General features: G+C 38.1%; 1 protein-coding gene across 1 annotated transcript in view; it reads left to right on the top strand.

Moving 5' to 3' along the window:
- tm9sf4 (transmembrane 9 superfamily protein member 4) overlaps positions 1-26,797 on the top strand; it is a 41,343-nt gene that overhangs the window by 4,393 nt on the left and 10,153 nt on the right. The window contains exons 2-13 of the mRNA XM_061985535.2: positions 9,255-9,365; positions 14,313-14,412; positions 14,480-14,636; positions 15,871-16,015; positions 16,085-16,208; positions 19,485-19,606; positions 19,699-19,810; positions 22,062-22,132; positions 22,205-22,337; positions 23,083-23,164; positions 23,256-23,331; positions 23,402-23,485. Of these exons, the coding sequence (XP_061841519.2) occupies positions 9,255-9,365; positions 14,313-14,412; positions 14,480-14,636; positions 15,871-16,015; positions 16,085-16,208; positions 19,485-19,606; positions 19,699-19,810; positions 22,062-22,132; positions 22,205-22,337; positions 23,083-23,164; positions 23,256-23,331; positions 23,402-23,485 (1,317 nt within the window). The remainder of the gene's footprint in view (positions 1-9,254; positions 9,366-14,312; positions 14,413-14,479; positions 14,637-15,870; positions 16,016-16,084; positions 16,209-19,484; positions 19,607-19,698; positions 19,811-22,061; positions 22,133-22,204; positions 22,338-23,082; positions 23,165-23,255; positions 23,332-23,401; positions 23,486-26,797) is intronic.

Raw genomic sequence — 26,797 nt, forward strand, 5'->3', positions numbered from 1 at the left:
GCAATAACCTGTTACCGAAGAACGTACAACAATTCTTATATAACCTTAGAGAAAAATGTAATTTAAAACTTTTGTACGCATGTACAACACTTAAGACTTAAATGATGGATGGAATGGATTAAGCAAATAAATCAAACAATGTACTAATATAATCCACTTCAAGAAACTCTTCAATCTTAAAGTGTTTACTAAGTACAAAGAAGAAGAACCATGATACACATTCTGAATTTATTTCATCCATCCGTTCATTTTGTAGATAATCTTATTTATCTCACCATATGAAATATAACTTCAGTAATTATTATTTATTTATTTTTAATGTTATTACTTCTGGAGTATATTATGAATAAATTGAGAACAGAAAGTGAACAAGCGTTTTAGCAACTGCTATGTAAAGGCAAAGGGGTTGGATTAAATAAGCTCTGCTTCTTCCTGCTTCTTTTCGAACATGTTAAATAGAGAAATTGGAAATTGTGATGTATCATGTTGTATGCATGCATGCATGTTCCAAATAAACACAAACTCAACTCAATCAAAATCAGACATTTCTTTTTAACGTCTGGGTAGAATGAATGTAAAAAACATTAGTATAATAGTTGACATTTCTTGTTAACATCTAGGTAGAATGAATGTATGAAAACATTAATATACTAGTTGACATTGTGGGTAGAATGAATGTATGAAAACATTAGTATGATAGTTGACATTTCTTGTTAACGTCTGGGTAGAATGAATGTATGAAAACATTAGTATACTAGTTGACATTGTGAGTAGAATGAATGTATGAAAACATTAGTATAATAGTTGACATTTCTTGTTAACATCGGAGTAGAATGAATGTATGAAAACATTAATATACTAGTTGACATTGTGGGTAGACTGAATGTATGAACACATTAGTATAATAGTTGACATTTCTTTTTAACGTATGGTTAGAATAAATGTATGAAAACATTAGTATAATAGTTGACATTTCTTATTAACGTCTGGGTAGAATGAATGTATGAAAAAAATAGTATAATGGTTGACATTTCTTGTTAACGTCTGGGTAGAATGAATGTATGAAAACATTAGTATATTAGTTAACATTGTGGGTAGAATGAATGTATAAAAACATTAGTATAATAGTTGACATTGTGGGTAGAATGAATGTATGAAAACATTAGTATAATAGTCGATATTTAATTTTAACGTCTGGGTAGAATGAATGTATGAAAACTTTATAATAGTTGACATTTCTTGTTAACATCTGGGTAGAATGAATGTATGAAAACATTAGTATAATAGTTGACATTTATTTTTAACGTCTGGGTAGAATGAATGTATGAAAACATTAGTCATATAGTTGACATTTATTTTTAACGTCTGGGTAGAATGAATGTATGAAAACATTAGTATAATAGTTGACATTGTGGGTAGAATGAATGTATGAAAACATTAGTATAATAGTTGATATTTCATTTTAACGTCTGGGTAGAATGAATGTATGAAAACTTTATAATAGTTGACATTTCTTGTTAACGTCTGGGTAGAATGAATGTATGAAAACATTAGTATAATAGTTGACATTTCTTGTTAACGTCTGGGTAGAATGAATGTATGAAAACATTAGTATAATAGTTGACATTTATTTTTAACGTCTGGGTAGAATGAATGTATGAAAACATTAGTATAATAGTTGACATTGTGGGTAGAATGAATGTATGAAAACATTAGTATAATAGTTGATATTTCATTTTAACGTCTGGGTAGAATGAATGTATGAAAACTTTATAATAGTTGACATTTCTTGTTAACGTCTGGGTAGAATGAATGTATGAAAACATTAGTATAATAGTTGACATTTCTTGTTAACGTCTGGGTAGAATGAATGTATGAAAACATTAGTATAATAGTTGACATTTATTTTTAACGTCTGGGTAGAATGAATGTATGAAAACATTAGTCAAATAGTTGACATTTATTTTTAACGTCTGGGTAGAATGAATGTATGAAAACATTAGTCAACTAGTTGACATTTCTTGTTAACGTCTGGCTAGAATGAATGTATGAAAACATTAGTGTAATAGTTGACATTTCTTGTTAACGTTTGGGTAGAATGAATGTATGAAAACGTTAGTATAATAGTTGACATTTCATTTTAACGCCTGGGTAGAATGAATGTATGAAAACATTAGTCAACTAGTTGACATTTCTTGTTAACGTCTGGCTAGAATGAATGTATGAAAACATTAGTGTAATAGTTGACATTTCTTGTTAACGTTTGGGTAGAATGAATGTATGAAAACATTAGTATAATAGTTGACATTTCATTTTAACGTCTGGGTAGAATGAATGTATGAAAACATTAGTATAATAGTTGACATTTCTTTTTAACGTCAGGGTAGAATGAATGTATGAAAACTATATAAAAGTTGACATTTCTTGTTAACGTCTGGGTAGAATGAATGTTTGAAAGCATTAGCATAATAGTTGACATTTCTTGTTAACGTCTGGGTAGAATGAATGTATGAAAGCACTAGCATAATAGTTGACATTTCTTGTTAACGTCTGGGTAGAATGAATGTATGAAAACATTAGTATAATAGTTGACATTGGGGCTAGAATGAATGTATGAAAACATTAGTATAATAGTTGACATTTCTTTTTAACGTCAGGGTAGAATGAATGTATGAAAACATTAGTATAATAGTTGACATTTCTTTTTAACGTCAGGGTAGAATGAATGTATGAAAACTATATAAAAGTTGACATTTCTTGTTAACGTCTGGGTAGAATGAATGTATGAAAGCACTAGCATAATAGTTGACATTTCTTGTTAACGTCTGGGTAGAATGAATGTATGAAAACATTAGTCTAATAGTTGACATTTCTTTTTAACGTCTGGGTAGAATGAATGTATGAAAACATTAGTATAATAGTTGACATTGGGGCTAGAATGAATGTATGAAAACATTAGTATAATAGTTGACATTTCTTTGGTAACAGTGTGAACTAAAGATGGACCAGTTATCGGCCGGGCTGATTGACGCCGATATTTGGCATTTTGACATACCGGTATATCCGTATCGGCCTTTTGTTTTGTACAACTACAAACAGAACTACATCAGCAGATACAATTTACAATTTTTTCTCTGCTTACCTGGCAAAACTGTACATTTTGTTGGAAAAATAGTTGTTGTCCTATGCCCTGTTTTTCCCTCTGCTACTGCAGAGATGGCGTCGCTAAAACCTCTGTTGGCAACACTTGTAGCGTGGGCTCTTTAAAGGAGCGTGTGCAGTGATTCAGTCAAAAAACGCGACATAGATGGATGGACATGAACACGACAGAAAAGTCCAAACTTTGCGTAAATATCTTGACAAGCGAGCTTTATTTGAATGGTGCTTGACAGCGCTGTGTGCGGAGCTGAAGCATTCTTGCCAACCCTCCCGAATTTCACCGTCAACAATATTGAGGACAACAATATTGAGGGCACGTGTTAAGGGCGGGCGTGCCGTAATGGCACGCCTTTAGCGTCCGCTTTTTCTCCATACAAATAACGTGCCGGCACAGTCACATGTTATATGCGGCTTCAACAGACACACGTAAGTGACTGCAATGCATACTTGATCAACAGCCATACAGGTCACACTGAGGGTGGCCGTACAAAACAACTTTATCAATGTTACAAATATGCGCCACGATGTGAACCCACACCAAAAAAGAATGACAAATACCCAGAATCCCTTGTAGCCCTAACTCTTCCGGGCTACAAGGAATCTACCAATCATGGTGTGGTATATGGCTCTCGAGGGCCGAACATTGACGTCACTTGCGTGATGCAAGCAGAGAAACGTTTTACTGCTTTTCCACGAGACCCGCACGCGCTCTACCTCCCTCACTCCCTCCCTCGCTCGCTCGCTCTCGCTCTCGCTCTCTCTCTCTCTCGCTCGCTCTCTGTCACTGTGTGTGTCTTTCTCGCTCCCGCCGGTCCGGGGGGGGGGGGGGGGGGGGGGGGGGGTGACGAGTGGTCCGGTAGCTTCCAAAGGACCGAGCGACAATACAAAACTGTGGTGCACTGGACCCCAGCGCTGATACTCCGACAGAGAGTCGCTGGACGAATCGGACGTGTAACACGTTAGTCGTGATGTTAGCCCGTTCGGGGCTAATTGTGCTACCGTAGCTGTAAACTCCACAGCGAGCGCCCCCCCCCCCCCCCCCTCCCGTTGGCTCCAGACAGAGACAATTTTTGTTATTTGGGTCCAAAATACCCCTGCGTTAGTGGAAAAGCGGCAAATGAGTGAAAGCGAGAGAAACGTTGCCATGGAGACGAGGGTTGTCTTACGTGCCTGGCTGCAGTCACACCGCGACACCTGTCCGGCAGTAATAAAGCCCCCGATAACCTGGACCAATTCAAACCGTTATTTTTTTTTATTTTTTTTATTGTTTAATTTGCATTGCCTCACACGATGAACACTACATATATTTTTATATGACGCCATATAACACTCCGGGAGCCGTCACTTTTTCCCTGTACTTTCCGCCGACCGCAGTGTTGCTGCGGGAGGAAAAGCGGAACGACACACATTGCGGAAATAACATTATTCTCCGTGCGTCGGTTAAATACAAATATATTCCACAACCCCAAACATGTCTTTTTCAAAGCCTGCAGTGAAGAGAAAAGTTAGTGACGAGCAAAGACAATTCCAGGAAAAGTGGGAGATGCAATGTTTCTTTGTTGAGCACAGGGGCACCCCAACGTGCACAGAGAAAGTTGCAGTGCACAAGGAATACAATTTAAAACGTCATTATACCACTAGACATGCTGAGGAGTATGCAAAATACCAGGGAGATGAAAGAGTGAACCGGGTTTCACATTATGTGTTGTATACATTGTTGCTGACTGGAGAAATCAAATTATTATTGTTATTACGTATGACTGATTTATTTACTTAATTATCATTTTTGTTCATTTATATTTTGATTTTATTTTGTGTTGAAAATAAAAACAAAGACATTTAAAAATGTTTTTTTTAAGAAATATTTTCTTGCGGCCCAGCCTCACCCAGACTCTGCATCCAGTGACCCCCAGGCAAATTGAGTTTGAGACTCTTGGTCTACGTGAAGGAGCCTGGAATTGTTTTATTTAAATGTTTGCAATATTTCAGGGTTCCTCACGAGGAAACCTTAACATTCATCAAATCCATAAACTACTATAATATTGAGTAGATGGTGAGAGAAATCTCACATTTTTACCAATTTTCCCAGGAGATTTCCCACATTTTGAAATGAAAATATTGATGGTCCTCTGAGACACACGTACTAAAAGTGTTTGTAAAATCCCAGGGTCATTAAGAAGCATTGAAAGTCATTTAATGGATTTTGCAGAAAATTATTAAATTTGATGTCCAGAAGCATTAAAAAATAATATAATTGTAGGCCGGGACTAGGCTTGTCCCGATACAAATATTTTGGTACCGTTACCAAAATGTATTTCGATACTTTTCTAAATAAAGGGGACCACAAAAAATGGCATTATTGGCTTTATTGAACCGTTTCGATATCGGGGGCTTCAGTTCGGAACGGAGGTGCACCGAACGAGTTTCCACACGGACATATTAAGTAGCGCACCACACGTTGTGTACAATGCACACCAAGGCGCAACACACGGCATGCTAGCAATGACCAAGCTACTACAAAATGCAAAAAGCCAGTGCTGGAAGACCCTTCTGCCTCGTTAAGATCTCCCGTTTGGGAACATTTCGGCTTCGCGGTGCGATACAACAATGGATAACATCGCTTCAACGAAAATAACGACGAGCGTCGTGCAAACACCGCATTCAAGCAGCCTCTCCTCGGCGAGTCAGGCAGGGCTAAAGCAATAACAAATGCCGTTGGTGTTTTTATAGCAGCAGATTTAAGACCATATTGCATTAAAAACTAGATTTTGACCAACTTTATGGTGGAAGAACAATGAGCCCATATATCCTCTTACAGCCAAGTTAGCCAGGCACTACCTCGCCATACCTGCTAGCTCCGTGCCCAGTGAAAGGGTATTTTCCACAGCTGGAGACATTTTAACTGCAAGCAGGTCTGCTCTTTCTGCAGACAATGTGGATAACTGATTTTTCTGGCAAAAAACATGACAATTTAGTTGAGAAAGTCACCAGGGTTAAAGGCTGGAGGGGGAAAAAAAAGTTAATCTGAGGCTGAGTTGACCTGAAACTGTTTAATGTTGCACTTTTTGTATGTAGAAGAAAAGTTTTGTCATTTTATTTAATCCGAGCAACAACTTGAAGCAGTTTAATGTTGCATTTTATATGTGGAAATGTTGCACTTTATATGTAGAAAGGTTTTGTTAAGAAACCAATTCTGAGCCTCATCGTATTTAGTTTTTATTTTATATATGTTGACTGCATTAACCCTGGCAATCGACCCTGTGTATATGTATGTTATTGTTATGCTTAGCATTCATGACTGCCTGCTGTTGCACTGATCAGCCGAGTGGTGGCTCACATTCATCACACACAGATCTATTTTAAAGCAATGTTAAAAGGATAAAGCCATTGTTTACAAATTTTGGTAAATAAATAACCAGAAAATTTATATTTTGTTGTTTTCTTACTGTACCGAAAATGAACCGAACCGTGACCTCTAAACCGAAATGTTTGTGTACCGTTACACCCTTATCATTTACTGATAATATCTGCTTACTTTCTGTTTTAACATGTTCTGTCTACACTTATGTTAAAATGTAATAATAACTTATTCTTCTGTTGTTTGATACTTTACATTAGTTTTGGATGATACCATAAATTTAGGTATCGATCCGATACCAAGTAGTTACAGGATCATACATTGGTCATATTCTAGGGGTGTAACGGTACGTGTATTTGTATTGACCGTTTCGGTACGGGGGGTTCGGTTCGGTTCGGAGGTGTACCGAACAAGTTTCCACACGAACATATTAAGCTAAGCTAAAGTCTTAACAAGCTGCTCCGCTTCCTTCTTCCTGTCTCTGTCAGTACACAACACCAAGCATTGTCCCACCCGCACAACCATCTGATTGGTTACATACAGAGCGGTTTTATATATATACATGTATATATATATATATATATATATATATATATATATATATATTAGGGGTGTTATGGTACACAAACATTTCGGTTCGGTACGTACCTCGGTTTGGAGGTCACGGTTCGGTTCATTTTCGGTACAGTAAGAAAACAACAAAATATAAATTTTTGGGTTATTTGTTTACCAAATTTGCAAAATCTTCCACCAAAAATATTTTTCTTACTGGAATATTTGATGTGAAGTAATCGGAACCTTGGATATGTCAATAATTCATAATAACATTGATTTTGATTCAATATTATGTTTTGAGCAATGACAGTTTGAAAGAAAAAAAAACACTTTTGTTTTATTAGTCAACATTGCAACTTTTTCTAAATTATATTTAACCTTTAAGCTTTTTTATTTCACTTTTGTTATGTTTTTGTTTATTTTAATAGTATTTTTAGAATGTGCCGTGGGCCTTTAAAACATTAGCTGTGGGCCGCAAATGGCCTCTGGGGCACACTTTTGACACCTCTGCTATAGATAATAAAAAATTTAATCTGATGCATCTATGGATAAAAAGCAGAGCCTGGCGACGCATGCGCGTTTATCATAACTCTCTCGCTCTCTCTGTGTCTGCCCCTCCCTCACGAATGGTATTTATTTTAAGAAAAACATATATATATATTTTTTTTTATTTTAATAAGAAAAAAAATATATATATATATTTTTTTATTTCTTGTGCGGCCCGGTACCAATCCGCCCGGTAGTTGGGGACCACTGATCTAGAGGGCTTATATAGTGGGAGCATACCGGTGATATACTTCGGCCCTCGACCATGTAGTGATTTATATGTGAGCAGGAGGATTTTAAAATGAATTCTCTGATGTACAGGGAGCCAATATAAGGATTTAAGAATTGGTGTAATATGCTCACATTTTTTGGTCTTTGTTAGAACTCTAGCAGCAGCGTTCTGAACAAGCTGTAGCTGCCTGACATATTTTTGGGAAGACCTGCAAGGAGATCATTACAATAGTCTAGCCTACTGGTAATAAAGGCATGTACAAGCTAGTCACAAGTCGGCCATTAAAGGCAGCCAGCAGTTATTTCTTTGGCTTGACCAACAAAGCAAATTTTGCTATATAAAATAAATAAAAATAGATAAAAAAACAAAATTTTTTAACGTTCATTTTATTAGTTGATTTAAACAGGGACAACGCACATTAATCAACATTGCTGTAAATGCAAATGTTTTTGCTACAAAGCCTAGTTTCCAACCATAGTCCATGGGCAAGATGTAGATTGCCAGCAGCAAACAGTATGCAACAAGAACAATCATTAATAGCTTATGTAAAATAGTAAAACTATTAATATCTCACATCTACAGCAACATTCACCACATGAAACAGTCTTGTGAGCCACTTGCCATTCGCCACAGAGTAACGGTTAATGTTAACTATTCAAGATTATCATTGTCAAAAGCTTACAATTGTCCCTGGGCATGAAACTTATTCAAGTGGTTTTAAAAGGGCATAAAAAAGCATGAAATTATAAATCCGACCCAGAATACCTTGATGTTGTTTGGTACTGAATTAACCACAACTTTAGCGACCGTACAAAAAATGTATGTCACCACTCGTCCAACATTTCCTCAAAAATTTTGAAAAACACAACTATTTTTACGATTCGATTCGATTCTTGGGGGAAACAATTCGATTCCGAATAATTTCAAAATCAATAGTTTTAATAACATTGTGTGCCAGTTCAATGATTAACTGCATTCCTCCTTAAAATAAACAGGTCTGATAAATGTCTATATTATCAAAAGAAAACTAGTTTTGTTTAATAAAATTATACCCAAATATTCAATAAAGTGGCTGGACAACACAGATTTTGGAGGGGAAAAAATATGTTTATATTTTTTTTAAATCGAGTTTTGAATCAATCAAGAATCGTTAAACATAAGAATCGCGATTCATTCGAAAATCTTAACAACAGAATATCGGCTCCAAATAAAAAAAAATATATTGGTGGATCTCTAGTGTGAGCAGTCTGAAACATTATTTTAGTTGAGGTAAAGTGAAGTTTTTTGAAGTGTGAAGTGTTCCTAAACAGGAGACATGTATAAGCACTGCCTTCTCCTTGTCATGGCCGGCCATGACTCCCACAATACTGTGTTTTATTCCTTTTTAAATGTGTGCATTTCCAGGAGACGTGGTGGGCCTTGCTCCTCTTGTCCTTGTTTCCTGGGATGTTGCCCTTCTATGTTCCTGGAGTTGCTCCCCGGGACTTCCTTGAAGGCGACGTTGTAGATATTAAGGTAGGAACACTTGTCGTCTCACATCTGAAAGCTCCCAGAACTTTAGCACGTTAACAAAGTATTATTTCCGAGTAAACAGTAATAGCCTCGGTAGCAGCAGCCGGGCATCTCCTCATACTGCTCACACACTGTTGTGTGGTGGCTTTCCAGTTAGTGTGAGAGCAGAAGAGTGCAAGTACAAAACCCAAAACAAGGGAAGTTGGCACATTGTGTAATTTGTAAATAAAAACAGAATACAATTATTTGCAAATCCTTTTCAACTTATATTCAATTGAATAGACTGCAAAGACAAGATATTTAATGTTCGAACTGAAAAACGTATTATTTTTTTTGCAAATAATCATTAACTTAGAATTTAATGGCAGCAACACATTGCAAAAATGTTGTCACAGGGGCAATTTTACCACTGTGATACACAGCCTTTCCTTTTAACAACACTCAGTAAACTTTTGGGAACTAAAGAGACCAATTTTTGAAGTGGAATTTTATCCCATTCTTGCTTGATGTACAGATTAAGTTGTTCAACAGTCCGGGGGTCTCCGTTTTGGTATTTTAGGCTTCATATTGAGCCACACATTTTCAATGGGAGACCGGTCTGGACTACAGGCAGGCCAGTGTAGTACCCGCACTCTTTTACTATGAAGCCACGCTGTTGTAACACGTGGCTTGGCATTGTCTTGCTGAAATAAGCAGCGGCGTCATGATAACGTTGCTTGGATGGCAACATATGTTGCTCCAAAACCTGTATGTACCTTTAAGCATTAATGGTGCCTTCACAGATGTGTAAGTTACCCATGCCTTGGGCACTAATACACCCCCATACCATCACAGATGCTGGCTTTTCAACTTTGCGCCTATAACAATCCGGATGGTTTCTTTCCTCTTTGGTCAGGAGGACACCACGACCACAGTTTCCAAAAACAATTTGAAATGCGGACTTGTCAGACCACTGAACACTTTTCCACTTTGCATCAGTCCATCTTAGATGAGCTCGGGCCCAGCGAAGCGTTTCTGGGTGTTGTTGATAAATGGCTTTGGCTTTGCATAGTAGAGTTTTAACTTGCACTTACAGATGTAGCGACCAACTGTAGTTACTGACAGTGGTTTTCTGAAGTGTTCCTGAGCCCATGTGGTGATATCCTTTACACACTGATGTTGCTTTTTGATGCAGTACCGCCTGAGGGATCCTAGGTCACGGGCATTGCCGCTTACGTGCAGTGATTTCTCCAGATTCTCTGAACCTTTTGATAATATTGCAGACCGTACATGGTGAAATCCCTAAATTCTTTGCAATAGCTCATTGAGAAATGTTGTTCTTAAACAATTTGCTCAGACATTTGTTGACAAAGTGGTGACCCTCGCCCCATCCTTGTTTGTGAATGACTGAGCATTTCATGGAAGTTGCTTTTATACCCAATCATGGCACCCACCTGTTCCCAATTAGCATGTTCTCCTGTGGGATGTTCCAAATAAGTGTTTGATGAGCATTCCTCAACTTTCTCAGTCTTTTTTGCCACTTGTGCAAGCTTTTTTGAAACATGTTGCAGGCATCAAATTCCAAATGAGCTAATATTTGCAAAAAATAACAAAGTTTACCAGTTCGAATGTTAAGTATCTTGTCTTTGCATTCTATTCAATTGAATATAAGTTGAAAAGGATTTGCAAATCATTGTATTCTGTTTTTATTTACCATTTACACAATGTGCCAACTTCACTGGTTTTGGGGTTTTGTATAATTCCAAGAGAGGTGGTGAGTGGTAATGTTGACATAGACTAAGGACGCTGGATTGTCAGTCTTCCTATTGTCCTCAGTGCCGTCGTCTGGGCTGCTTGACAACAATTTGACATTTGTGTCACTTATTGTAGCTGACCTGTCAGATTACAACACGTGATAGTCAAACCTGCTGATCTTGACGAAATCATTGGGTTCTCCTTTTTTGGTCTCATTTTTCAACTCTTTGAAGGAACTGTCAGATGTGCCACAATAGTGTATTGAACATGTGTAGTTCAAAGAATAGCTTTGATGCAAGAATTTAGACAAATAAAAAGTGATTTTAATAAACCTTATTGGCAAGGCATCTTTTTGTGTGTTCGTAGCTATTCCCTTTTCCAGGGTAGAGTCCACCTTGATCCTTGTGTTCTAAGGCGGTCTAAAAGGATAAGAAATGACCAGAAAAACAGGAGCAAGTACAAACAATTGTGATACCAGCAGCTGAGAGCAAGGACCAAGTTATCTAAAGGTCAGAGCTTTGACGGGTATAGAAACTGGAAGTTAACTTGAGGCGTGTGCCGAGTGCACACACATTCTTCTCCCTTCATCTCGTTCATGGTACCTCTTCTTTCGGAAACTAAATGAAATACAACGTGTGTGTATTTGCATGGATTGTAAACACAGGGTGAAGTCATGTTATGTCCTTGAACATTATGTACTGCACATGAAATCTCATGTACAGTTCACTCTGTCCAATGGTGGGAAAATATGCCGCTAATGAGCTGTTTATTTCCACGCCTGTTTCTGACAATGTGACACTACAAAATTTCCCGTGGAAATGTTGATGGGCCTGCTATCTGTGCTGTGAACCTCTGGCCCCAGCTCAACCGAAGCTAAAAAGCTAGCATGAAACCAACTGGGAACCAATGAGCATACTTGCAAGATGGCACCAAGTTTTAAAAACCTTGACTTTTAGGTTTAAATCAACAAAATTAGCTAAGTTGCTACCATAAAACAGTAGCATGCTAACATAACATCAGCCCAGAGCCTGGGGGTCTTCAAAACCCTTCTTAAGACCTACCGCTTCTCGCTGGCCTTTGACCTGAGCTGAGTCCGCCCATTAGGCCACCATTTCTAGTGCCCCAATCGCTTTAGTTTTATTTTTCAATTTGTAGCACTTTTATTATTATTATTTTTATTTAGCAAATTTTTACTTTTTATTCGACCCCTTTTACCGTATTGCTTTTGCTCTATCTTGTTCAGCTCATTCATTGTTTGTTCTTTGTTTGTTTTTTGTTTTTGTTTTGTTTTTTTTGCTCTATGCTTTTTTTGTTTTTTACCTGTAAAGCACTTTGGTTCAATTTAAAAGTTGTTGTAAATGTGCTATATAAATAAAGTTGACTTGACTTGACTTGACATAGGAGAAGTTAACATACTCCTAAGATGGTGCCAAGTATAAAAATCTATGGTTTGTAGGTGTGGCTCGGGTGTTGGAGCATTCCAGGTTTGATCCCAGCTTCCGCCATCTTGCTCACGTCCGTTGTGTCCTTGGGCAAGACACTTCACCCTTGCTCCTGATGGGTCGTGGATAGGCCTTGCATGGCAGCTCCCGCCATCAGTGTGTGAATGTGTGTGTGAATGGGTGAATGTGAAAATAGTGTCAAAGCGCTTTGAGTACCTTGAAGGTAGAAAAGCGCTACACAAGAATAATCAATTTACCATTTTAATTAATTTAAACATTAGTGGTGTAAAAATATAAAAATATTTTCGAATTAATTGCATTTCTAATGTGTAACGATTGTTAACCGATTTAAACAATTCAACAATCGATTTTTTTTTTCTTTTTCAAAATCTGTCCTTTCCTGTCCAGCCACTTAACTAAATGTTTGGTTTGTTATCTTTTAAGTAATATAAACATTTATCATTTTATGGAGGAATGTAGTTAATCATAGAACTGGCACCCAATGTTATTTAAAAAGTATTGCTTTTCAATCGAGAATCGATTCTGAATGGAATCGTTACTACCCCCAGGAACCGAATGCAATCGTGTGGTGCCTAAAGATTCACAGCTCTAGTAAACATACAAAATTAGCTAAAACGCTAGCATGAAACGTTAGCATGTTAACATAGGATGAGTTAGTATAGTTGTAAGATGGGGCCAAGTATCAAAAACCATGTTTAAGCTTAACGGAACAAAATTAGCAAAAACGCTAGCATAAAACCTTAGCATGCTATCGTTAGCATGCAATGAGGAAATACCAAAAGTGACGAGGCATTTCTATAATGCGCTTTTACCATGTCTAATATATCTGTATTTTTATAGTAGTGGAATAGCATAAAATGTAATATACTAATAGTTAGCATGCTAGCACCTTGCAAGATAGCATGTCCTGAATGTACATTTAGACGCTAGAACGGTTAAAATTTGTTGAGAAATTAAGGAACTAGGACATTTTAAATCACTTCTATTCATATTAATGGCGGTAACATGCCCATTGAAACAGATAGGAAGTAGATGTTTGGCTTAGAAACACCTCAGGGGAGGGGCTGTCATGTGACCTCAAAGGACTTCATCTGATTGGCTGCAGCTGATGTGCTGCCACTTTCACAATGTCAATTACATTTACTGTGGGGATTTCCAAAACGTTCATGCCAAAGAAAGTCTGATTGTCGCTAAACGCTTCGAGACATCAACTTCTAGGAAAGACCGTCAGCGCCTGACGGCTTTGGGGAGCGTTCCAGTGTTTTTAGATTTCGAATAGGTGAAGAAATGGTTGAGTTTGAGCCAGTTAGAAAGTTAGTATTTTGTGTTTTTGTCGTACAGAGAGGGATATATTTAATATTAAGGTCAGTGAGAGAAAAGGCTAACTTGCAGAATGGGACACATGTCCGCTATGAAAGTGAACACAAGCCGGCCCATGGTTAAGTAGTGGGACAGGAGGACACAAGCGTTAGCAACACTAGCATAGCTATGTGAGCTACATGCTAACATTACACTCACATTCTAACAGCATCATCATGCTAGGTTAGTATATTTGCTGAAGAAAAACTAAAGTCCGTAGTTGACTGACAGTGGGTTGGCAGAGCTACAGGCTTTGTTTTAATATGTGTAGCGAAGCCTCTTCTCTCAAAAGTGGAGCAAACAATTGTTATCACTGTTAGAACATCTGTTTTGCATAATAAAAACATGAATTAATCATTTTTAAATGAAACAAGTCCCGTTATTTACTTTACAGGCTGTGAAGATGACCAGCTCCCGCACTCAACTTCCTTATGAATACTACTCCCTACCATATTGCAAGCCTGCATCTGTTGTTTACAAGGGCGAGAATCTTGGTAAGTGGAAGATAAAAACAACAATAAACGTCCATGTAATATTTCACATGGTATTATTGTTTTGCAGGTGAGGTGTTGCGCGGCGACCGTATTGTCAACACGCCCTACAACGTGGCAATGAACAAGGACAAGAAGTGTGAGGTGGTGTGCGACAAGAAGAAGCTGAGCAAAAAGGAGAGCAAGTTGTTTGCAGAGAGGATACATGAGGAGTATTACGTTCACCTGTAAGTCTGTAATGCTAATTAGAGATCGACCGATATGTTTTTTTCACTAGTTGTTAGTAGTTAAGGAGCAAGTTAGCTAAACATAACTAGCATATGTAAGCTGGACAAGGCTTGTAAGTTGGGTTTGTTTTATATATTTTCAGGAAACGTTGCACGTGTAGGGACATAATGTTTTTATTATGCGTCACTAAAGTTGTCGTTAATTTAGCAGCAAAAAACGTCAGGGGTTTTGCAAACACTTTTATTACGTGTGTCTAAGAGGAGCGTCAACATTAGCATTTCAAAATATAGAAAGTCATTGAAAATCTGTAAAAATATGGGATATCTCTACATCACAATAACTCTACTCAATTGTATACAGTTTTATAACAGCTTATGGATTTAATACATTGTAAGGTGTCCTCGTGAGGAACCCTGAAATATTAGAATATTTAATTTCAAACAATTCTGTGCTCCTTCACGTACATTAAAGGTGAGACATTTTTAAGATGGCCGACATTTCTTCCTGGATGTTAGAGAAAGTATGAGAATGTGAGACCTGCTGCCTGCTCTTCTTACTTACATAATAATCTCCTATTTGTCATTCATATCTGTCGCGTCGCTATCTGATTGGAAACTCGCGACGCTCCTTTAATGAGCCCACCTCCGAGTGTTGCGGACGGAGGCGAGTTGAGCGACTCCAAACGAAACAGGATCGTGAAGGAAAGAAGGACAGAACCTGGATTTCCCTGCAAAAAAAGGACGTTTCGACCGGTAGGCAGAGGAGACATACTGGAGGTGACCAGCACGAGAGGAGGGGGGCGGCGTGGCCCCAGTGAAAGCAGACCGGAGAATAATGCTCACAAGAACTCAAATAAATACCCTGTCAGATATCAAAACATATTTGGGGAAAACGATTGACAATAAGGTTATTTTTTATTCTAAAATGTACTGTAAAAATATTGGGCTCCAGCAAAAAGATAACTTTTCCCATGCAGTGCAAACAGGTTAGTGCTTGAGCAGTGCTTATTACTTCTTTTTTTTTTTCGTAGGAAATACTGGTATCATATGTTTAGATATTGTATCTTCTGATGTAGTTCTGTTGTAAGAAAAAAAAAAGGCAGATACCAATATATTTCAAAATGCCAAAGCCCAATAATCAGCGTCGATAATCTGTGGAACTCTAATGCTAATGTAAATTTACGCCGTACAGGTGTACATAAATACAACACCAACACCACCTTTACCTGTATAGGATCGCAGACAACCTGCCTGTGGCCACCCGGCTGGAGTTGTACCTCAACAGGGAGGCAGGAGCCGAAGAGGAGCTGAGGAAGGACATGGTGAAAGACATCCAGTTTGAACACGGCTACAGGCTGGGCTTTGTCGACAACAACAAGGTATGTTGAATATCCTGAATGTCGTTATGCACCAGTCCTGGACCTTTTCTCCTCTCCTCCCCCACACAGGTTTACCTGCACAACCACCTCTCCTTCATCCTGTACTTCCACAGGGAGAAGCTGGAGGAGGAGGAGCAGCACAACTACAGAGTGGTGCGATTTGAGGTCATACCCCAAAGTGTAAAAGTAGAAGGTAGGCATGAGCACCCCTCGCTTCCACACCTTCACCTAAACCATTGTTTTCTGTCACCACACACCTGGGGTACAGACATTTTGAACACCACCCCCTGAATTTTATTGCTATTGGGAACTTGCATATCGTATTTAGCCCTTTTTGCACTGCACAACTTTTCAGATCTGGGCTTCAAACTAGTGATTTGCACATATATACTGAGACATCCATATCACCGATACCAGATATGTTTGCTGTAATATTGATTCTCAAATCAAAATATTGATATTTACTTTATTTGAGATAACGTGTATCATTAACAGGAACACAGTGTAAAAATGGTAACTACCGTATTTTTCGGACTAAGGTGCACCTAAAATTCTTTCATTTTCTCGAAAATGGACAGTGCGCTTTAAATGTATGGAATAATTCTGGTTGTGCTTACTGACCTCGAAGCTATTTCATTTGGTACATGGTGTAATGATAAGTGTGACCAATAGATGGCAGTCACACATAAGATATACATGTAGACTGCAAGATGACGCCAGTAAACAACACCAAAACTTTAAATATTCCATTAGGAATATAGAACATTCAACACGTTGCTCAAAATGTTTTAATACGACTTTGGTAAGCTATGAAGCCGCACCGCTTGATGGATTGTCGGAGCATTATGGCTACTGTAGTTAGACGTAGTGTGCTTCAACATACGGTATTATTATGGTGTGTGTATAAGGACCGCAAAATGGAGACATATTACCTGGCGTCTTGTTTCGCAATATTATGCAAAATCAAATGTTCTTACTTTCTGGTACCTGCTGATATGTATTTGTAATCTGCGTCTTAAGTCCTGAAAATTTGCACGCGTCCGCAATTGTAGTCCGTCACCATACCGACGCCGTAGTCGGTAAACTTATTTTTCTCTATCTTCTTGTTATGGGTCATTCATCTTCCGCTGTTTCCATTTTTAATATAAAGTACAGTTCTAACTTATATCTCGCTATGGAAGCTTATTGTTTTACACCTGTTACACTGGATGTTTACATTAAGTTATTATTTTAAATATTTGCTTGAAACAGATGTTTCTACAAAATTATTTGCACTTAGAAATACATGTTTGCAGCAAAAAAATATGTTTAGAACATTTGAGCATTATGTTCGTATTCAATTCCCTTTGGCCTGCAGTGTAAACAGAGTCTATGTTCAATGTGAATAGCTTAGTTGTTCAGGCATTAATGTGTTTAGATAAACACATTATGACGTTTCTTAATGGGGAAAGACGTTACTGTGTTTGTGTTAGCATTTTAGCTAGCTAACATGCTAACACTAGTCGGTCCGTAAGTTTAGTGCACTTACCTGTTACCGTTTTTCAATCATTTTGATTTAACACGGTAATACTAACTGTCAGTTGTTTTACTGCGGTTATCATTAATACAAGAGGTGGGAATCTTTGGCACCTCACGGTTCGATTACAATTCAGGAGCTACGATTCGATTAAAAATCGATTATTGATGCAGCTTTAATTTATATGTATTGATGCAGTTTTACATTTCTTTTTGTTCCACTAATTAAGCGTTTATCACTTGCAACTTAAAAAAACCCCAATTCAATTGGAATAATACCCAGTTAAATTAATTCCCACATTTATTAGATTAATTAAAAATGTGTGCAAAACTGGACCATAAATGCCCGATAATAGCTGGTCGGATCTCTCGGTGAGATGGCTAGCTGCAGTCAGACAAATTGTAGAACTGTGTGCATTACTTTATTTACAATACATAAATCAATTATTGACTTTACTAAACGATTCTTTAATCTTCCATGTTTGAATTGGGTTGCATCTAAAAAGCGATTATTTTCCCCACCTTTAATTAATACTGTTTATCGTTACATCCTTAGTATGGAGACACACCACAAATATATACCGTATTTTTCGGACTATAAGTCACAGTATTTTTCATAGTTTGGCCGGGCTCCAGTGCGACTTATATATGTTTGTTTCCTTTTTTATTATGCATTTTCGGCAGGTGCGACTTGTACTCCGGTGCGACTTATACTCCGAAAAATACGGTAGTCAGTCAGACAGGATTAGTGTATGTCAGGGGTGCTCATTAGGTCGATCACAGAGGGTGTGGCAGTCAATCAACAGCCAGGCATTAAAAAGAATAGGCCTAAAAAATTGCGATCATCAATCTTCACTATGACGTCACTTGATTGACATTCACGGCACCCTAGGATCTTCCGAGCTCACTATTAAGAAAAAAAATTACCGGCGGGAAGGCAAGACACACTTTTTATTTCAACAGACTGTCGCGTCGTACCTGCCGTCAAAACTCTAAAGACCGACTGCACAGTTCCTGTCTTCACAATAAAAGTGCTACTCTATCCTGCCTGAGCTAACAAAATAAGAGTCTCAGAAAGCTAGCACACACAAGCTAGCAAGCTAGGGAGTTTGCCGCCAATGTATTTCTTGTAAAGTGTATAAAAAGGAGTATGAAAGCTGGACAAATACGATGCCAAAAACCAACCACTTTCATGTGGTATTGGACAGAAAGGATGACTTTTTTTCCCCCTACATTTAAAAACGTGGACGTTATCATCACTATTGTCTGATTCCAATCAATGCAAATCATCAGAATCAGGTAATACACCAACTTTTATTTTTATCTTCATGAAAGAAAGGAACATGCTTGTATTATCATTAAACACCTTTAACTTGTTAACAAAAAACATCTGTTTCACAAATAAATAAATACAAATTATAAATATATATGAGGCAGATAACCTCGACTTAGTCATTTGAAAAGTAGCTCAGTGGTGTATGTGATCGGCATTAAAAGGCATAACTAGGCAATCACATACTTTTTATTTTTACAAAAATCGCCCGATCGGATGGTTTGTCACATCCATGATCTGTACACGGTTTTTATTGTAGCAATGGTAGAAACAGCCGTCCCACACAGATAGAATGTTGCAAATGAGAGTAGAATGTTGCATCAAACATACCCTTGTCTTTCCTCATTTCCTACTGTGGTTACAGAGGCTATGTACAGTATGTGTATTTTTTTCTCTTTATCATCCTTTCCTTTCATTCCTGCCAAAAGCTTTTCCATCTCTTAGTCCCGTACTCTTGTGTTCCTCAGTACTTCCTACTCCTACTGGGTAGAACAGGGATCTTGTTGATTGCATTGAGCATCGCTGCCACCTAGCTGCAGGTTCTAACATGACTACTAGAGCGTTGGCACAAAAGGGACCCTCTGTTTGAGGAATGCTGACCCAAACTGTACCTCCACTTAGACCTGAAGGCTGTAGAAAAGGACAAGACCTGCTCCCTGCCGGAGGCCAGCGGCTCTGCGCCGCAGGAGATCGACCCCACCAAGGAGAACGAGGTCCTCTTCACCTACTCGGTGCACTGGGAGGTCAGCCACTGTGACACATAATAAATAATCCTCCCAGAGCCGTACCCGTAGAACAAATATTGAATACTGTGTGTCTTGTGCGACCGTGGCAGGAGAGCGAGGTGAAATGGGCTTCTCGATGGGACACCTACCTGACCATGAGCGACGTGCAGATTCACTGGTTCTCCATTGTCAACTCTGTGGTGGTGGTCTTCTTCCTCTCAGGTTTGTTCCTCCAGCGACAATTTGTTTCCATGAGGTTGTTGTTTTACATTCGCACCTTTTTTAAAGAAAGTCATGTACGTATATCATTACTAAAGGGAACTAATCGAACTAGTTCCTCTTCCGCATTTGGTTAAATACTGCATTGACCTGAATAGAAGAGAGTCAAGTAAGAGTACTCTCACGTCACAGTAACATGACTCAAGTAAAGAGTAGTCATCCACATTACTTAAATATTCAGTGAAGAAAACTACTCAAGTACTGGGTAACTGGCAAGTAACTTCAAATTGTTTAATGGTACTTGCACTACAACTACTACTATTAGATAGATAGGTAGATAGTACTTTGATTCCTTCAGGAGAGTTCCCTCAGGAAAATTAAAATTCCAGCAGCATTGTACAGAATTGAGATGGAATTTAAAAAGTAAAAAGTAAATAATGGGGGGTATAAATGGAAATAAAATAGAAAATATAACAATAAGAATAAAAATATAACAGTAAAAATAACAATATAACAAGAGAAACCATGTTATGTAAATGTATTGCACTGTTTTTTGTTGCAGTTTATTTCAGTATTGTTATTGTTTTGCATCCCCTGTCATCCAATTAGTGAAACTGAAACAATACAAAAATAATTAAATTTTAAGTAAATATTACTAACAGACACTCATAAACATGTTAGCATATTTGCTAATGCTTGATTACATTACCATAGCGCGTTCAAGTATGCGTGAAAACACTCCTACAGACATCACACATGGGACGGTTAAGTAAGTAAGCATTGTTTTAGTTATATTGGAAAACTTACACACGTTGCTTGGAGTGACGAATGAAGAATAATTTCGAGCAGAACCGCTATGGACAATTTCACTTCCGATTTAAGGTATTAAAACCACAACACCTGCAGTAAGAGAACTCGTTCAAAAGATGGCGCCGTAGCACAAACAATAACACACCATTTCAGTGTCTCCGCTTTCGTTTAATGAACGCTATTGAACACAAAACATTATGACCGTTAGCGAGCAAAAATCCATAAATTGGCCACGCCGTTTTATAAGCCGCAGGATTCAAAGCGTAGTAATGGCATTTAGTCCAGAATACACTGTAAATCTAATCCATTCTTAATATTACAACCATGTGTTTGTGTATGAAAGAAAAACTACTACATCATGTACCGCAAAAGAGTCACATTTTACAGTCACTTGTGACGTTATTACAGGGCTACTGTTAGCTCAGCACACAATAAACATACTAAATAGGTGTCCTTTTTTAACTATAACTACAACAACTGTCTCCGGCTAACATTTAGTGCTCATAAACAGGCTCAAGTAAGGCTGGGCAATATGACTGGAAATTATATCACAATACAAGTGTTTAATTATTGATATTTTTATGACCTACGGAAAATAAGGACCATGAGAAAAATATATTACATGTAAAAAATGTTATTAACTTTTTAGTAACCTTCTTCTGATTATAATGCCCTCAACGATCAAAGCAGAAAGGAAAGGAAATGTCAACACAAGCATGGGAAGAAACTCAATTAAAATGAATTAAAAAGCAATTAAAATTGTAAAATCCCATTGAACACTTAGCAATAAGCTCTTAAAATGAAGGTGAAAGTGTAAAAAAATAGTGAAAAGTGTAAAAATGTACACACAGAGAGAGCTGAGAAGAACTATTTTCTGCAGGTTTAGTGCCAGGATGTTATGGCTGTGCGCTTAAGGGTGAGCGTAGCCTTTGGTCTGACTGCAGTCTGTTTTAAAAATGTTTAAATGCTATACTGTCGAGGTGACTTTTCCTCTTTTATCGACAATTTCTTTGCTCTGTGCAGAACTAATTTTTACTTTCGCTTCTCACTGAAGAATCAACTGCGAGACAACAAGATGGCTCAACCAAATTTGGTAGTTGATACTGTTACCTGATTGGCTGTTAGCGTGTCACTCCTACTGATCAGTGTTCATTTCCTGCGAGAGAGCGAGTGCCTTTGTTCATGCAACCAACCTTGCTTTGAAACATACTTCTTCTGAATAAGAAATAGAAATTATCAAATGCATTTTTGTTGATATTGACTGCGTGTCTATTGCGATATATAATGATATCGTTTTATCACCCAGTCCTTCATTGAGCAATATCAATATTGGCTTGTACTCAGCGCTCTAATATCGACATCAGAAGTGAAAAGGTTGTATTAGGACACCCCTGACCTCCACTCAGTGCTTTCCATAACCGTGTTTATGTTCTTTCTCGCTCAGGCATCCTCAGTATGATCATCATCAGAACCTTGAGGAAGGACATTGCTAATTACAACAGAGAGGACGATATTGTAAGTTGCTTTGTTGACCTTTGAAGTCTTGGTGTGCTGCTGGCCTTTGAACCATCTTTCTCTTGCCAACAGGAGGACACAATGGAGGAGTCGGGATGGAAGAATGTCCACGGTGATGTCTTCAGGCCGCCTCAGTACCCCATGATTCTAAGCTCACTGCTGGGGTCGGGGATCCAGCTGTTTTGCATGATCCTTATTGTCATATGTGAGTGTTTTTTAATAAGAATATGTTTATGTCAGGGGTGTCCAAACCTTCTGACTTGGGGGCGCATTGGGCTAAAAAATATTGCCCGATTGCATGTAAAGTAACTATATATGTGCGTGCGAGTACATACCATATTAATATGATGCTGTATAATTCATATAATGGATACGTAATTATCATAATTGGATATTAAGAGTATGTGAACGTTTGACTCCTACCTTGTTTACTTCCGTGACGACCATCTTAAAGTTTTGTAATCAATCAGAATTATCACACAGCTAACGTGTGCCAAACATGGATAAGTGTGGAGAGAGTGTTTGACATTTTCCCATCATGCATTCTAATGGATTTAAATTGGTGTAATTTTGCATTTTTCATGGTGTTTGGACGTTTTTCATAATATCCACAAAGTTCAGTGAGAAGGTTGTGTTATGTGTGTTGACCTTTATGTTAGTTGCATTGTTTTTTTTTGTTTTTTCTTTTTTTTTGCACTATGACTAAGGAAGGTTGTTTGGATTGTGCCATATAAGTAATTGCTGTGCTATTATCAAGGGTCATTGATCGGATTTACTCACATTGTCCACAAGATGGCAGCAAATATGTAGCATTCAGAGACCGCTTGGTATTTAAGATTAATTTGAAAGCACTCGCCGAAGAAGCTGGCGGACCGCAGTTTGGACACCCCTGGAATATACGATGTGTTGACTTTGTATGTGTTAATTGTTCCTTCTGTGTGCTTGTGCAGTTGTTGCTATGTTGGGCATGTTGTCTCCTTCCAGTAGAGGAGCCCTGATGACCACTGCTTGCTTCCTTTTCATGTTTATGGGGTGAGAACTATTACTGCTAAAAAGAAAAAGAAGAGGAATCTACTGTAGCAATCATTTTGTGGTGTTAAAATGTGTTGTTTTTACTCCCTAGTGTGTTTGGAGGCTACTTTGCGGGGAGACTGTACCGCACACTGAAAGGCCACCGCTGGAAGAAAGGAGCGTTTTGTGTGAGTGGCAGACATTGTTTCTAAGCTAACGCCATACTCTGTGTCAACATGTTTCTAATATCTCCTGCAGACTGCAACTTTGTATCCCGCTGTGTTTTTTGGAATCTGTTTCATCCTCAACTGCTTCATCTGGGGCGAGCACTCCTCTGGGGCGGTGAGCATGAACATGAATATAAACCAAACCTTTTCCATTTAGGGACCTACGCTGAAAAGTCCAATGACGCAGGGGCCATTTTGCCATATTTCCTTTTCAAAGCGGACAGATAATTGTGCTCATATCAGGATGGGCCGGTTACAATTTTTGCTGGACGATATATTGACCTAGAAAATTATTGCAGATAAACGATATTGTCAACTTTATTTTGAGACCAAATTAACCACTGAAGTAATGACAATACATAATAATATTGCACGTATACCCTTTTAAATGCAATACACTTGTATTGCTCGTGTATGTTAGCATTGTAGGGTTGTCCCGATACCAATATTTTGGTACCGGCACCAAAATGTATTTCAATACTTTTCGATACTTTTCTAAATAAAGGGGACCACACAAAAATGTCATTATTGTCTTTATTTGAACAAAAAATCTTAGGGTACATTAAACATATGTTTATTATTGCAATTTAGTCCTTAAATAAATTAGTGAACATACTAGACAACTTGTCTTTTGGTAGTAAGTAAACAAGCAAAGACTCCTAATTAGTCTGCTGACGTATGCAGTAACATATTGTGTCATTTATCATTCTATTATTTTGTCAACATTATGAGGGACAAACTGTAAAAATTGATTATTAATCTACTTGTCCGTTTATTGTTAATATCTGGTTATTTTCTGTTTTAACATGTTCTACCCCAAAAAGGGACAAGCAGTAGAAAGTGGATGGATGGATCTACACTTCTGTTAAAATGTATTAATCACTTACCGTATTTTCCGCACCATAAGGCGCCCTGGGTTATAAGCCGCGCCTTCAATGAACGGCATATTTCAAAACTTTGTCCACCTATAAGCCGCCCCGTGTTGTAAGCCGCATCTAACTGCGCTAAAGGAATGTCAAAAAAACAGTCAGATAGGTCAGTCAAACTTTAATAATATATTAAAAACCAGCGTTCTAACAACTCTGTTCACTCCCAAAATGTACGCAAATGTGCAATCACAAACATAGTAAAATTCAAAATAGTGCAGAGCAATAGCAACATAATGTTGCTCGAACGTTAATGTCACAACACACAAAATAAACATAACGCTCACTTTCTGAAGTTATTCTTCATTCATAAATCCCTCGAATTCTTCTCCTTCGGTGTCCGAATTGAAAAGTTGGGCGAATGTGGGATCCAAAATGGCCGGCTCCGTCTCGTCGAAGTAATCGGAGTCAGTGTCGCTGTTGTCCAGCAGTTCTGTGAATCCTGCCTTCCGGAAAGCTCGGACCACAGTTGTGACCGAAATATCTGCCCAGGCATTTACGATCCACTGGCAGATAGTGGCGTATGTCGTCCGGCGCTGTCTCCCTGTCTTGGTGAACGTCACGTGTGTTCGCCTTCTGTCATCCACTGTTCCCACGCAGTTAGCAGTCTAGCTTCGAATGCCCTGTTGACACCAATATCTAGCGGCTGGAGGTCTTTTGTCAATCCACCCGGAATGACGGCGAGTATTGAATTAAGCGCGTAAGCGTGTCTCTTAATGTGATGTTATGAGCTAGCAAATATAACAACTACACTACCCAGCATGCAACGATAGTGACGAGCATGCGCGGTAGCCCTGAGAAGCGTTGTTGTATGTGCTGGCAGTTAGAATGTGGTTATGAGCACGCTGTGAGTAAACGTTGAGAACTCAGTTAACACGCCTCGTCTGCATTATTTATAATTAGACAGACAACACACTTAATAAGAGCCATTTTGGGGTCTTTACATAAACACACAAATGGAAATGAAACGTCACATATCCCAGCATGCACCGCGCGCTTCTTCTACGGGGAAAAAAGATGGCGGCTGTTTACCGTAGTTGCGAGACCTAAACTTTATGAAAATTAATATTAATATTAACCCATATATAAGGCGCACCGGATTATAAGGCGCACTGTCAGCTTTTGAGAAAATTTGTGGTTTTTAGGTGCGCCTTATAGTGCGGAAAATACGGTATTCGTCTCTTGTTTGATACTTTACATTAGTTTTGGATGATACCACAAGTTTAGGTATCGATCCGATACCAAGTAGTTACAGGATCATACATTGGTCATATTCAAAGTCCTCGTGTGTGCAGGGACATATTTCCTGAGTTTATAAACATAATATGAATTTAAAAAAACGGAAAAAAGATTTTGTGATGCTAAAAATATCGATGTAATCATAGTAGTATCGACTAGATACGCTATTGTACTTGGTATCATTACAGTGGATGTCAGGTGTAGAGCCACCCACTGTGTTTAACATTGTTACGCCGGTGAGCTACGGTGTGTAGTGAAGCATGTTTCCTCGTCCTCCAGTGATAACTGTACTTGTAATAAACATACTTTATTTGTCGCCATGAAGACGAAGATTAGTGATTTAGAAGTAGCTAAAACACTGCCAATTGTGGATGGATGTTAGCTGCTAGCTAGCTAGCCATGTCTTAAAGCACCTCTTCCTGAGGGCGTTTCAGTGTTATAACTTCACCTTTATCTTTAGTTTTTAGGCCAAAATGCGTTTGTTCTCTCTTTTCTGTCTACACACTGTCTGCTTGTAAGTACTCCGGGATTGTGCGCTGCCGAACATGCTCCTCTGCTCGTAAAACCAGCAATGTCACGACGTGGCGACGACGCGCCATCGTGCCTGTAAAAAAAAGGGGGGGAGGCCGGTACTTTCTAGAGGCGGTATAGTACCAAATATGATTAATTACTATAATAGTACCGGTATACCGTACAACCCTATAGCATAGTAATTGAAGTGTAAACTTTTAAAGATTCAAGTTAAATACATTTTTTTAATATAAAATATACTTTGTCAGCAAAATGTTGCACTTGAATACAAATCACAACCAAAAGCAATAAAATAGGTTCTGTCTCTGTTAAGGAGGGGTGGAGGACCCTCAACCAAAACAATAAACAAAATGGCCAAAAAGAGTTATTGTGATCAAAATGATCACAGATATCAGTATTATCGCAGTATTGTGGAATGTGCTCAAAAAGTACTTGTACACACTGCCATTTTTATTAACCAAGTTGTATTTTTTTAATAACTAAAATAAACACAATATACTTTATTGGCAGAGGAAACATGAAATATTGCTCTGGCTTCATAAGAGCCATATCATTTTAATTTCTGTGCTCGACTATGTTTATCTTCCATTTTAATTCGTAAACATTTTAGAATTTTTTTTTTCATTAATGTAAGTTGGGTGATCAGCTAATATGACGTCACATGAGTCCACTTGTTGAAGCAAGTCCGTCTGTTTCAACGCAACACTCTGGAGTATATATCCATCACTTTG

The sequence above is a fragment of the Nerophis lumbriciformis genome, linkage group LG23 (assembly GCF_033978685.3).
Source record: "Nerophis lumbriciformis linkage group LG23, RoL_Nlum_v2.1, whole genome shotgun sequence".
NCBI classification, from domain to species: domain Eukaryota; kingdom Metazoa; phylum Chordata; class Actinopteri; order Syngnathiformes; family Syngnathidae; genus Nerophis; species Nerophis lumbriciformis.